Source organism: Oryx dammah, unplaced genomic scaffold (assembly GCF_014754425.2).
Source record: "Oryx dammah isolate SB20612 unplaced genomic scaffold, SCBI_Odam_1.1 HiC_scaffold_26, whole genome shotgun sequence".
Classification (NCBI taxonomy): domain Eukaryota; kingdom Metazoa; phylum Chordata; class Mammalia; order Artiodactyla; family Bovidae; genus Oryx; species Oryx dammah.
In genome coordinates, this window is record NW_024070210.1 from 27,611,264 (window position 1) to 27,625,752 (window position 14,489).

The following is a 14,489-nucleotide window of genomic DNA, read 5'->3' on the forward strand; positions in this document are numbered from 1 at the left end:
TATTAAGCATGTGTCCCCTTCAATTTCTCTCCTTTATTTTCCTTCCGTTAGGTCTACTTGTATTTCATAAAAATCCTCGTAAGTAACGAGAATGCCCAATTCAGTAGTGCATATAATACTGAATCTTCACATTTCATTGTAGTATGGGAATGTGAAAAAAACCATACAAGCTGAAAGCATGTAGTGTGACCTTAATACTCAATGAAAAAGTATGATTGTTCCGTGACCTTTAACAATGTATGTCAAAGCGTTAGAAAAAAATCTCTTTCTGTTGGTTTTAAGTGCAAGGAAATGAAAATAATAGTAAAACTAATATTTATTTAGTACATTATTTAATGATCTATAACATTAGAAACATTGAGATTAAAGTGTTTCATTTCTTTGCAAAAATCTATCAAGTCATTTGAACAATTCTTGCATTCTTGTAATATATTTTATGATATGAAGAGAGCATTTTTTTCTACCTCTTAGCAATCAGTATACTTCTTTTAAGTTTGAATCCTCTTCAACTTTATCCTTTTACTTTCAGTACTGTGAATTACTTGCTAGTCCTCCTTTAATGTGAAGGTTTCTTTTTTTAAATGGTATTACATCCTCTGGGAAACGCCGGTCTTTTTTACAACAGTCCTTTTCCTGATTTGTGTTGATGGGTTTGTCCTCACTAGGTTCCTCTGGCTGCATATTTCAAGTCTCTCAAGTACAGCAGTGTCAACATCCCACCATTATTTTAGAAGAAATAACTTCTTTTATGTTTAATTTGAATTTCACCTCCACCATGATCACTTTACATTTCTTTGGTGGGCTTTAATCTTTGACGGTGAATTCCTGCTTTTATTTATCCATTTTTGTAAAATGTCTCATGAGTGTATCACTGAGAGACAAGGAGGCAACACAACTGCACACTTTGCTGTCTGTGCATAAGTTGAGTAGTGGATGCCCTGAAATTCTGACAGGCTTTAAAACAAGTCGTGAAATTGATCACTGATTGTTATGGGTACTTGTTATTTATTCGTGACTTGTAGACTGATGATCTAGCAGCAAAGTTTATACTTTATGGTATCAATCATAGTTAATATACTATGAAAACCCAAATTTGGGAGACTGGTATTATTTAACAAAAGGATTGTTGAAGTAACTAAAATTGATGAGTACTGGACTTGTGTAAAGTAAGGACTGTTTTTCTCTCTTACTCTTTCTCACTATATGTTCAAAATCACTTAAAAAGCTATCTTCTAGCAAGAGTTTAATAGTCATGATTAAAACATGGTTTAACTATTTTAGTTCATTCTGTGGGAGCAATTATTTTGTAACTAAATTTGAATACTTAATTTAAAAAAGACAAGTATATGATTTTATGTAGCATTTGAAAAGCAGCCCCAAACTGAAATGGATTGTTTGGTGTTTTTTTTTTTTTCTTCCAGTTTTATGTATGGAGAATTGACTGACAAAAAAACCATTGAGAAAGTCAGGCAGACTTTTGACAACTACGAGTCAAACTGCTTTGAAGTTCTTTTGTACAAGAAAAACAGTAGGTATCTAAGTCGTCAATAAGATGTGTCAACTCCTTATTAATATTATATATTGGTAAGTGGTAGCTACGCTATAGTGTAGAGAGAATATAAAAGATTTATTGCTTCTCTTGGCAGGAGGTATTTGTAAAAATTAGATAGCAAAATTTATAAATAATACATATGAAAAACAGCCTTTTGAGGAATGAAAGAAAAATATAATGCGTTTTGAATGTGATTTCTTCTGTGTGTCAGATGGCAGGTTGTTTTCTGATTAATACCCATGATAAAGATCCTATAGTTATATGACAGCAGCCAAAAGTGACTGAGAAATTCGTTCATTTCTTCTTATGGTTAAAGGGAAAGTGGATTGTTATCAGTGAGTATGTTATCTTTCAACATATACATAGATAGCAGGTGAGTGTATGGTATCTACCTGAGGTGAATCTTTACCAATATGGCTGTTTGCTAGACCAGATTGCTTTGTTGGAAGACTGGTGAGAATAGTTGTTACTTTCAGAAAGTACCATTCACATCTGGTATCTTTGTATTGATTGTATGTGCTGTTGTCTAATGATGGGAGGTATGAGTGGTCAGTTGTCCATTATACAATCACATGATATGGGTCTTAGGTAATTATGAGTGAGTTTGATGAGATTCTCCAATAGAGTTTGGAGGAAACAAACAACAACAAAAAACCAACTAATACACTCATCAACCAAGTCTCCTTTCTAATTTGTTTTCTGTGAATAGTCACTTACTTTATTCCTTTTTTGTTGCATTTCCAAATGGGCCTTTTTTTTTTTTTTTAAAGAACAGTCACTGCATAAGATGAGTCAATTTATTTAGTGTTAATGGCTAAATGATAGCAAAGCCAATTATTATCTTTAGTGAAAATTGATGGTTACTAAATTCTTTCCCAGTTCAGGAACCATTCTAGCTTCAACAGGAAATGCTTGTACCAAGTTTAGTACTGGTTGGGTTTTGTGAAGCATAGTTTATCCTCTCCATTGTACCTTAAATGTTTATTCTCTGTTGAATATTTAGGTTTTCTTTTTATTAATAGGCCATCATAGGGATAATGAAAACCATAGCCATTGCTTCACATTAGTAGTGAGTTTCCCATTACCAGGTGCTACTGGAAATGAAGAATTAGTTTCAGTGGTTTTACCTAAGGAATGTTCTATCATCTTATCTTTCATTTTAGAATCAAGACTGAAAATATATTTCTCTTTGACATGATATCCAAATGTCTATTGGCTTGTCCACTAGAGAACAATCCATTCTGAATAATCAGCTCTGTCTTCTACAAGAGAAAAGCCAGTTTCTAGGTGCTTTCTGGGCTTTTTCACTAGATCCAAACGCATACTGATATTTTGTAGCCAAAACTTGTATGCCAAAACTCCCTTTCTTTCTTTCTTTTATTTGCCTCACCACAAGGGAGGATCTTAATCCCCTCACCAGGGACTGACTCATGCCCCTGCAGTGGAAGTGTGGGGTCCTAACCACTGGACCACCAGGAAATGCCCCCTTTCATTTTTATACAGGGTTGTTACCCCTTGAATGACTTCAGTATGTACTTCAAGTTTAGCAAATGATTTAATATTATTCCATATTACTAAGGTCATTTTAGGGGCTTCCTTGATAGCTCAGTTGATAAAGAGTCTGCGTGCAATGTAGGAGACCCTGATTTGATTCCTGGGTTGGGAAGATCCTCTGAACAAGGGATGGGCTACCCACTCCAGGATTCTTGGGCTTCCCTTGTGGCTCATCTGGTAAGCAATTTGCCTGTCATGTGGGAGACCTGGGTTTGGTCTCTGGATTGGGAAGATGCCCTGGAGAAGGGAAAGGCTACCCACTCCAGTATTCTGACTGGAGAGTTCCATGGACTGTAGACTTGGACACGGCTGAGCAACTTTTACTTCACTAAGGTCATTTTTACCCTGAGATTTGAACAGAATAACCTTTTTTTTTTTTTTTTTCTGATTTTAAAGCTTCAAAGCCAGATTCATAGTTTCTGATTTTCTCAAAAATACCTTGTGGAAATTTTGTTTTGTTTATATCCTTTAAATCATGTTAGCAATAACTTTAATATTTCATTTCTAAAAGTTTCCTATGAAGACGGTTTGGATAGTTTGCTTTATTTTAATAGCGTGTAATAATTGTCTGGCCCTTGTTCAGGCCTATCTGGTTCTTTTCAGATAACCTATATAAGCATAGTTGTCTATTTGGAGTCAGTAGGAGTTATGGCACATAGCACTCTATATTAAAACTCCTGTCATTTCTGGATAGTATCTGCATTGAGTTTTTCCTTAATATGAAGAATAGATATTGTTCATGTACTATAATGGAGTTCTCTTGTACTTAAAAGCAGCTTTAAAAAATCTTGTAAATAGCTAAAGGCTTCTGAACATCAACTGAAAAAAGTGTGCTCTTATTATGTTTTTTGTTAGAAAAATTCACACATCTGTAGAGAACTGATTTGGGAATGCCAAAATCTTGGCCTGAATGCCAAGTCCTCCCAACACTTCCATTAAATAATTAGCTAAACACCATTTGCAAAAGGAGAGATTGAGATATCCGGTTTAATGTGTATCACAGTTGACATTTCAGTTTGCAACCTCAATTCTTTAGGTCCATTGCTCTGATTACAGTGGGTTGCTTACACTGTTGAGAAAAAAAGCAGTGGCTCTGGGAGGATGACTGAAAATGGGTCTTTCTGTTTACACAAAGGCAGAACTGTGATAGCTAGGGCAACTCCAAATAATCAATGCCAGGGCATTGCCTTGAGTTTCCAGCAGCTACAGGTCTCTCTACCTAACCCTCCCAGACTTTCCATCACCTTGAACTTCAAATCCAAAATATAGATATTCACCAGCCATGCAGCAAAAACTCAGCCTCCTTAGAGAAGTCTGAGCCTGTGACTAAACTTGAAAAAAGTATATTGTGATTTCTGAAAGCAATTTTAACAACAGCTCTGACTCAATGCCGAAATTTGAAAAGTTGCTGTTTTCCTTGGAAGGTCTGAGCTGTAACATCATCTCTTTCTGTTTAGATTTCTAGCAGACCTTGGAAAACGACTTATTTTTAATGCCCCTTTCTGTCTGTTTATGACCTACTGCCTCAAGCTCACTGTGTTGGAACAGCCATAGGCCATGTATCTGCGAGCGTCTGGGTCTGATGATTTGTCAAACTGTGCACATCACTCACAGTTCATGGACACACTGTGTGAAATAAGAAGCAGAAAACAAAGAACAAGCCTTTCTGCGAGATGGTGGGATTGTTTTTGAGGTCCCTGTCTCATCCTGTCATCATTTTGGAAAAGGCTATGTCCTTCTGTAGGCTCCCTGGGGTTGCAAAGGACCTGGTTGTCAGAAATGAGTATTTTTAAAAGTCTCTTCTCTGGAATTCTTTGACTTCTAGCATCCAGTAGTCAAGTCACCTATTCTGTGTAAATGGCAAATTTCCCTTTAAGGTGATATTATCAGTGGACAATTTTTGACCACGGATATGGAGATGTTTCTTATGGGTTTTCATTGAAAGTCACTAACAGGCTATCGACTTTCCTCTAAAGATTAAATATTAACAGCTGCACATCTCACTCCCCAAATCCTAAACCTGACAAAAGACCATATGTCTTTAAAATAGAGTATTCAGAGAGGCTATACTGCATTGTGGCTTGGAAAGGCTATAATGAAAAATGCCTTATTTTCATTCTGATGGAAAATTCCCTCAGTGTTTTATCATTTGGTGAGTAATTACTCCTTTGAAGGCATTTCTTGTGTCTTCAAATATTTATTATTTGATGTAATGCCAGTTTCTGATTTGTCCAAATCCTAAGGCTTGAGTACTTTGAAACACTGTGTCTTCTGAAGTCTGCAGGAGCTATTGTTTGAGGATCATTGTGAGAGTCCAGGCTCATGCTTTGTGCAAGGGAGGTTGGGAGCAGTGTCTCATGAAGATGTCTGAGACTTTCAAGGCCTGGGGACATTTTTTTCTTTAACATTGCCTTAAAGTCTTCAGGTATAGCTTTGTGTACATCAGGCTTGTAGTGTTGCTGACCATCTTATCTCTCTGATGTGGGGATGTAGTGAGAGTTGAAGTGTTTAAGTCTGTTTGATTGATGAGAGAACCTTGAGGTAGAAACAGCAATTCAAAAGTTCCTGCAAGAGAAATATCAAAGCATCAGGTACTGATGTTGAAGTTGACTGGAAACACTTCTCGAAGTAACATGGAGAAGCACATAGGAATGCTCACACTTGGTGAGAATATGGAAGGGAGTTGGTGAAAGCAGCGGTGGCGTAGAGACCCCGATCCAGAGGTGACACTGAAAGAAAGTGAAAGTGTTAGTCCCTCAGTCGTGTCCAACTCTTTGTGACCCCAGAGACTGTAGCTCACCAGGCGCCTCTGTCCATGGAAATTTCTAGGCAAGAATGCAGGAGTGGGTAGCCATTCCCTTCTCCAGGGGATCTTCCTGCCCCGGGGGATTGTCCTGTCCTGCAGGCAGATTCTTTACCATCTGAGCCACCAGGAAGCCCCATTAACAATACTTAAATAGCAAGACTGCTTTTATTGTACTGTATTATGAAATGATGCCCTGTGCTTTATTTTCAAATTTTGATATTTTGATTTGAAAAACATTCATTGATTTTTGAGCAACTGGTAGTTGATATAAAATGAAAATTTTACTGATTCTTTTCAGTAATTAAAATACTGTTGTTTTGGTGCTGGTTGCTGGCATAGCAGTTCGTGGCTGAAGGAGGAGGGAAAGTGGGAGACCAAATCATTGTGGTCTCTGCATCACGCTCTGTTGTCCTTTCTATCTTTTCCAGGAACCCCTGTTTGGTTTTATATGCAAATTGCACCAATAAGAAATGAACATGAAAAGGTGGTTTTGTTCCTATGCACTTTCAAGGATATTACGTTGTTCAAACAGCCAATAGAGGATGATTCAACAAAAGGTAATTTTCAAAGGGATTACCATACTTAAGGATTAGCCTGTCATTTAAATATAGTATTATTATTTTAACAATATCCATGGGTTGAACTTTTAAAACAAAAGTTTACTATGTGGCCATCCTTTGGCTTTATATTTATTCTAGTAATAGTCCAGAATCAATTTTATTCAATCATATTGCTTGAATGGAAATAGGACATTGAAATATTAGGTGGTTAACTTAATTATTATAAGAGAAATTGAGATGAACTATAAGGAGGAGATTTCATGGAGCATTATAATTTTGAATCAATATGGGAATTTCAACAACTTCTATCATACTGAGACTTAGAAACAAAAAGTGTAACAGCTTGTGGGGTTGTTTGGTGAAGTTCTACTGGAGCACAGTTGATTAGTTGATTGAATTTTGTTATATTGATTAGAGCATGAGTAGTTGACTTTTTCAGGCTACTTTTCTTCCTTTATTTAGTTGTTGTAGATTCTCTTGGGTGGATGTTGTTTAATTATGTGAAGAACAATTTTGTCATCCAGAAAGTGGCTGGCAAAATGCAAACATTCTGATTGGAGTCTTATTGACTATAATATTCAGAGAGACTACTATAGAAGACATTAGCGAGTCGTATGTGCTTCTATCCCCTTTTATATGTAATTTACTCTCATTTTACTCTTTCTAATTATTTTAAATTAGAAACTGATATCATATAAAGGAATAATGTTAAATACCCTTAGAAGAAGTTTTTATGAAATGGTATTTTTAATTATCTCTTAGGAGACTAAAAATGAAATGTTTTCTTTACATTTAGCAAACATTGCATTTTTTTACCTCTTAAAAAAAAGCTGGCACAGCAATTTTAATCTTTTCAACTGTAATCATAATCAGAGAAAAATTACATGTATGTATATATATCTTTCATATATGTACACTCATGTATGTGTGTGTATGCTCAGTTTCTGTTTAGCATCAAATTGCAAGAGGAAAATTTTATGAAGTGCATACCATTTAAAGTATGACAGAGAACAATTCATTGTGACTATTTCTGAAAATGTGTATGTAAAATCATCTCCTGGATGTTCAAATAAAGTATTCACTTTTCGACTTGTATTACCTGTTGCTGATTTTACCTGTAGACCCGGTATCTAGGAAGTTTAGGATATATTGTAATACTATTTTTAATAGAATAGTTTTCTAATAGTGTTTAGGTGTATTGACCCTTTATTTTGAAATTCAAGGTGCTCCATCCAACAGCAGAAGAATGCATATTCTTCTCAAATTACGTGGAACATTCACTAGATATATCATATTCTGGCCATAAAACACACTTTAAAAGCTTTAAAAGAGTATAAATCTTGCAAGGTATGTTCTCAGATCACAATGGAGTGAAGCCAGGAATCAATGAGAGGAAGACAGGTAGAAAATCCCCAAATATTTGGAAATTAACAGATTTCTAAATACCCCACGGGTCAAATAAGAAGTCTTAAGATAAATTATAAAAACATTTTGAACTAAATGAAGATTTAAATATGACATGTAAAAGCAGTGCTTAAAGGGAAATGTATATCATTAAATGCATATATTTGAAATGAAGAAAGATATGAAACTAAATATCTAAGCTTTCACCTTAGGGAACTAGACAAAGAAGAATAATTTAAACCAAAGGAAGCTGAAGACAAGAAGTAATAAACCTTAGAGTAGAAATCAATGAAATAGAAAAAAATTAGAGAGAATCACTGCAACCCCAAAGCTGATTCTTGGAAAAGAATGTTAAAGTTAGCAAACTGCTAGCCAGGATAACCAAGAAAAGGGGGAAGGCACAAATTACCATTACTAGAAATTAAAGAAGGACCATCACTACATATCCCATGAACATAAAAGCATGTAAAGAAATACTTTGAGTGACTTGATAACCACTGAATTGATAACTTAGTTAAAATGGACCAATTCCTTGAAAGACACAAACTACCACAACTCATGACAGAAGGAATAGATAACCTGAATTGTCCTATATCTATTAAATAAGTTAATAATTAATAAAGTTCCAAAATAAGAAGTGCACATAGTTTTATTGGTGAATTCACAGCCTCTTCCAAAAACAGTGGTAGAGAAAACTCTTCTTACTCATTCTATGAGGCCAGTTCCATCATACCCAAACCAGAAAAAGATATTACAGACCAACATTTCTCGTGAATGTAGATATAAAAGTCCTCAACAAAAATGGATTGCAAGGATGTGTTAAAAGAATTACACTTAATGACTAAGTGAGATTTATTCCACATGGAAAGATGTTTCAAAATTAAAAAACCTATCACTCTCATTCATAGTACTGATATTAGGTTAAAGAAGAAAATTGATTTGATCACATCAGTTGGCATAGAGAAAGTATTTTGCCACACCCAAAAGTCGTTCATGATAAAAACTCACAACAAAATAGGAATAGAGAACTTCCTTAACTTGACAAGAAACATTTATGAAAAACCTGCAGCTAACAGCTGTCTGTATCTTAAAGTGCCATATATATATTTTAAATTGTTATCTTATGGTAGAGTTGATTAACTATGTTGTGTTATTAATAGTTTCAGGTGTACAGCAAAGTGATTCAGTTATACATAAACATGTCTATTCTTTTTCAAATTCTTTTCCCATTTAATTTATTACAAAGTATTGGGCAGAGTTCCCTATGCTATACAGTAGGTCCTTATTGGTTATCCATTTTAAATATAGCAATGTGCACATGTCAATCTCCCAACCTGTCCCTCCCTCTACCCTTACCCCCTGGTAACCATAAGTTTGTTCTCTGTTAGTCTGTTTCTGTTTTGTATATATCTGTTTGTATCATTTTTTAAACATTCTGCATATAAGTGATATCTTATATTTGTCTTTCTCTGTCTGACTTACTTCACTTATTTTGATAATCTCCAGGTTCATCCATGTTGCTGCAGATGGCGTTATTTCAATCTTTTTAATGACTGAGTTATATTCCTATGTGTGTGTATATATATATATATATTTGTTTATTTATAGCACATCTTTATTGGCTCATCTCTTGATGGACTTTTAGGTTGCTTTCATGTCCTGGCTATTATAAATGGTGCTGCAATGAACATCGCAGTGCACATATCCTTTTGAACCACGTTTTTCTTGTGATATATGCTCAGGCGTGGGATTGCTGGGTTATATGGTAGCTCTATCTTTAGTTTTCTTAAGAAATCTCCATACTATTTTCCATAGTGGCTGCACCAATTTACATTCCCACTGACAGTATGAGAGAGTTGCCTTTTCTCCCTGCCCTTGCTTGTATGTATTGTTTGTAGACTTTGATGTCTCCAGGAGTTGTACACGACTGAGTGACTTCACTTTCACTTTTCACTGTCATGAATTGGAGAAGGAACTGGCAACCCACTCCAGTGTTCTTGCCTAGAGAATCCTAGGGATGGGGGAGCCTGGTGGGCTGCCGTCTATGGGGTCACACAGAGTCGGACACGACTGAAGTGACTTAGCAGCAGCAGCAGACTTTGATGAAGGTCATTCTGACAAGTGTGAGGTGATATATCATTATAGTTTTGATTTGTTTTTCTCTTATAATAATTAGCGATGTTGAACATGTGCCTCTTGGTCATCTGTATGTCTTCTCTGGAGAAATATCTATTCTTGTCTTCTGCCTAGTTTTTTGATTTGATTGTTTGTTTTTTTAATATTGAGCTTCAGTGAATTGTTTGTAAATTTTGGTAAAGTGCTATATTCTAAAATAAAACTTGTGACCCAGCATATCCTTCAGATGAATTTTACTTGCATGAATAATACATGAGTGATTGCCAGACTGAGTGAAAAACCACAGACTTTTTCCCTCAAAAATATTTATACATTTTAAACTTTCATATTTAATGGTTATTGTTTCTCTCATTCACTTTAACTGACTTCATGGCACAGCTAAAGTTGGCCAAGAAAAGTACAGTACTTTCTCACAGGTTTGACCTGCTGAACATTAATGGTGTATCTGTTTATGGAAACTAAAAGTTGGCAGCATTTTACAATGAGGTTGGGAGAGAGGGTGCTAATGTTGAAAGACTGACCTTTATTTCTCAAGCTAATAGCTCTCCATTTATCTGCCTCTGCCTCCATCTCTCTGCGTCCTTTCATCAGACTCATAGAGCTCTTTCTCTTTTGACTGCATTATTTTATTCTTACAAAAATGAACTCCATTTAAATAAACTCGAGACAACTCAGACCACTTGATTTTTGAGTAATCTGTTCAATAGACCTGTAAATTAAAATTTATAGGGAAAATCAAACCTCATTGTGAAAACCTTAGAGTAAAATATCTCTTTCCAAACCAGAATTTGTAGTGGAAGAGCTTATTTTAAATAGACTTTTTACTTTGAAACTCCTCCACACCTTTCAAATACATAACAGATTTTGAAAAAAGTATTGAACAATGTAACTGTGAATGGTGTATATGAGCTACTTTCTATTATTCATGTGAGTTGTAAATTTAATATGAAAAATTCAATAGAACTAAAATATTTATGCCATTAAGCAATCATCCAACTATCCCTATGAAGCTAGCATATCAGAAAGTATATTTTGAAAACTTGGCGCAAAAATGCATCTTTCAACTTTTTAGTTTGAGCAAAGGAGACCATAGAACTTTTGGGAAAGAGCAGATGAGATTTTGTGATAACACCAGAGGATCAGTATGATTCGAGTGTAGAACATTGAACATGGAGGCAGCAACCTTATTTTTTTATTGGAATATAAATGCTTTGCATTTTGTGTTAGTTTCTGCTGTACGATCAAGTGAATCAGTCATACGCATACATACATCCCTTCCCTCTTGGAGCTCCCTCCCACAGCCTCCTCTCACCTTTCTAGATCATCACAGAACACCTTGCTGAACTTGTGCTTATAGCAGCTTCTCACCAACTATCTATTTAACACACGGTGGTGTATATATGCTAATCCTAATCTCTCTCTCTCTTCATCCCACCCTATCCCGCCCTGCACCATGCCCACATGTCCATTCTCTGTGTCTGCATCTCTCTTCCTGCCTTGAAAATAGGTTCATCTATACCATTTTTTCTAGATTCTACATATATAGTAATCTTACTTTAGATTCCACCTTGGGCACCAGAGTTACTTAACAGGAGCCTTTTTGTGACTCTTCTAGGAGCATTTGTTCTTTTTGTTTATTTTGTTTATTTATTTTTCCCCAACCAAGCATGCTGACTGAGGACACAGTATGGTGCTGGCACTATTAACTAGGTCTTGGAGATACAAAGTTCCTTCCATCATATCCTAATGGGGAGGGGTGGTGTGAAAACAGATTGATATATAATGGAAGCTTTCTTCTGATTACTCTTGTTTTCTCAGTAAAAGAGGAAACATGGTTATCAACTGAGATTAAGGATGGTGAGGAGGTCAGGAGGGGCTGAAGGGGAGAGGAGGAGGTATGAAACAGCTGTGTAGAGAGTGGAGCAGTGAGTGGCTAAGGTTAAATTCAGCAGGTTTTCAGTGCAGTACTAAGGTCCACGTGAGACTTGTGGTCATACACTTCATTAGTATCTATGAGCATGATTATGTGTTTATTCCACCCTCGTATAGTCAAAGGTGTGTAGATGGTGAAGTAGGTGAGTTGGATCCAACCAGAGTTGGGATTTGGTTAGGTGAGCAAGATGAAAAGAATCAGGGAGCTCAAGGATCAGGGGGAAGGGATCAGGAGCTGAGGATATTTGCAACAGAGTAGGTTGAAGGCGTTTGCAAAAATTTAAAGCAACACTAGATAATAAAAGCTTGGCTGGGGATATAGAAAATAGTGTTTTAAATGCAGAACAAACAAGTGAATCCACACAGAGGAAAGCCAGGATATAACTTTTTAAAACATTTCTAGAACAAGGCCATTTTACGTTTTCTTTAATGTGGAAAAGGGGCAGTGATTGGAAACACTTATCTTTTAAGAATGTGACAAAAGTGATTGGAATTGGTATCAGTCTCCTTCGGCTTACATTGGTATTTTTACCAAGGAACTCAGACATATAGGTCCAAAACCTGAGTAAATTGGCTAACTGTGAATTGTACTTCTAAGTTGTATCTGGAATGGTAAGTAGAGTGTAATGGCAGCCAACTAATTTGAGAGTAGCACTTCCTCATAATGAATCCTATGATCACCAAAACTTCATTCTAGATGAATTTCTGCCTTTAAAATGAATGGTACCGAGTGATGTCAACTTATATATACATGATGGGTGGTAGCAGAAACTATTGAAGGGGAAGAAACCAGTCTTGATGAAGCAGTTAATATGTGTCAGGAGCTTTGTATTCTTTATAGCTCATTCCTATAATTCTGAAAATTAGTGTTATTATCTCCATTTTACTGTTGAAGATTCTGACACTCAAAGTCTGACTGATTTTCAATCCAGTGTTCTCTCTATTGGACCATGCTGCCTAATCCCTTTCCAGTGGATACTTATTGGGGTTTGGCCACCTTAAACCCCCTGCTTTCCTTTTTCCCTACAAAGATGAAGCAGAGGTTGAGAACAGTTTGATTCTGACAGGACTGTACTGTTTTGAATCAACAGAATTTACTGATGATAATTCAAGGAGGGAAAAGTGTTTTTGTTATCTCTTATTTCTGATACTGAGGTCCTGGAACTGTTGCTCAGATTATTAGTCAGTGGTACCTGATACATCATTTATAATAATACAAAGGGGAAGAATGACAGCCAAGAAATCCATTCTGTTGATTATCCATATGTGTTCTAAAAGCGATGGTTCAAATCTCTGCCCATTTATATAGTACAGTATTTTCAAACAGATTCAAAAACTGCCAAGACACTTAACAGTGTGAAATATCCTGTGCCAAATAGTTATGGCATCTTTGTGCCAATAATTGAAACAAAAAAAGTTCCTGTAGAATGAAAATAACAGCAAAAATAGCAGCCTTCCCCTTGTAGGAAGCCAATGGTTTTCTTTAGAGAGGAAACAACAGATGAAATATGAGTAATTATACCATGTAGTCTCTTTGGCCAAGAGTATAATTGTTTACCTAAGCTTTTTTCTTATAGATTAGAATCTTGTGTTGCAGTCTAGTAGATTGATTGAACTGCCTCTGTGACTTCCTTTTATTTTTAAGATTAGGCAGTCCATGACAAAGAGGTTAATTGCAACCCAATAGAGCTAAACTAATGTTTTATTAAGAAGGAGTTGGCATCCTAAGCTTTTAGGAGAACAAATGTTCTCATAATGCCATGAACAACTTATAGAGCAAGTATTAGGCTTTTCATATTCAGCTGTCTGTTCACATTACCCCATATCGACCACATCTAAGTAACATCAGTGAACTGTGCTGAATAATCAGTCACACCAGTTAGGTCTCAGTAAAGGTGAAATCAGTAAATGTATCGCTGGGGAACGTTAGAACTGCTGATATGCCTTTTTTTCCCTCTGACCTAGACAGTGTGACTGCTTAACTTTTTCAGTTTGACTGTTTAGTGGGGGCTGCTGACAGATCAAAGGAACTAATTCATCTAATCACACGGGCAATTCCAGATGTATCCAAGAGCACAAAGGTGTAAGGTATAAGGAAATTCACTGTGGCGTTGTTAGTGATAGTAAAAAATCTAGAAGCCACTTAAATGTTCGTAAGTAGAATATATACATGATCAGAAAAGAGAAAACGCCTAATTCTCTGAGATAATAAAGGTGCAGGCAAGAATCAGTTACCATGGTTGGGGGGACTTGAGATGGAGGGAACAGAAGGGAACTTGAAGGCTGTTGTGTTTCCTCTGTCTTCTGCTTTTTCAATAACATTTGGTAAGGAATTTCTGCTGAGAGTGAGGACAGAGGGACAGCATAAAGAAAATAATGCTCTTTAGAACTGAGGACTGCAAGAAAGCTCTCACCAGAGGCAAAAGATCACTGAGCATTTAGGGAGTGCGTCTTTGAGTGCTCCCTTTGATTTAAATGTGAATCAAAACACTTCTCGGCTTTGCACTGGTTTTCTAGCTCTGGCAGCATTTTGATATTGAAGCTC

General features: G+C 36.1%; 1 protein-coding gene across 1 annotated transcript in view; it reads left to right on the forward strand.

Moving 5' to 3' along the window:
- The window catches only part of KCNH5 (potassium voltage-gated channel subfamily H member 5), a 358,894-nt gene that overhangs the window by 41,787 nt on the left and 302,618 nt on the right, over window positions 1–14,489 (forward strand). Inside the window, exons 3-4 of the mRNA XM_040226310.1 lie at window positions 1,422–1,528; window positions 6,341–6,469. Of these exons, the coding sequence (XP_040082244.1) occupies window positions 1,422–1,528; window positions 6,341–6,469 (236 nt within the window). The remainder of the gene's footprint in view (window positions 1–1,421; window positions 1,529–6,340; window positions 6,470–14,489) is intronic.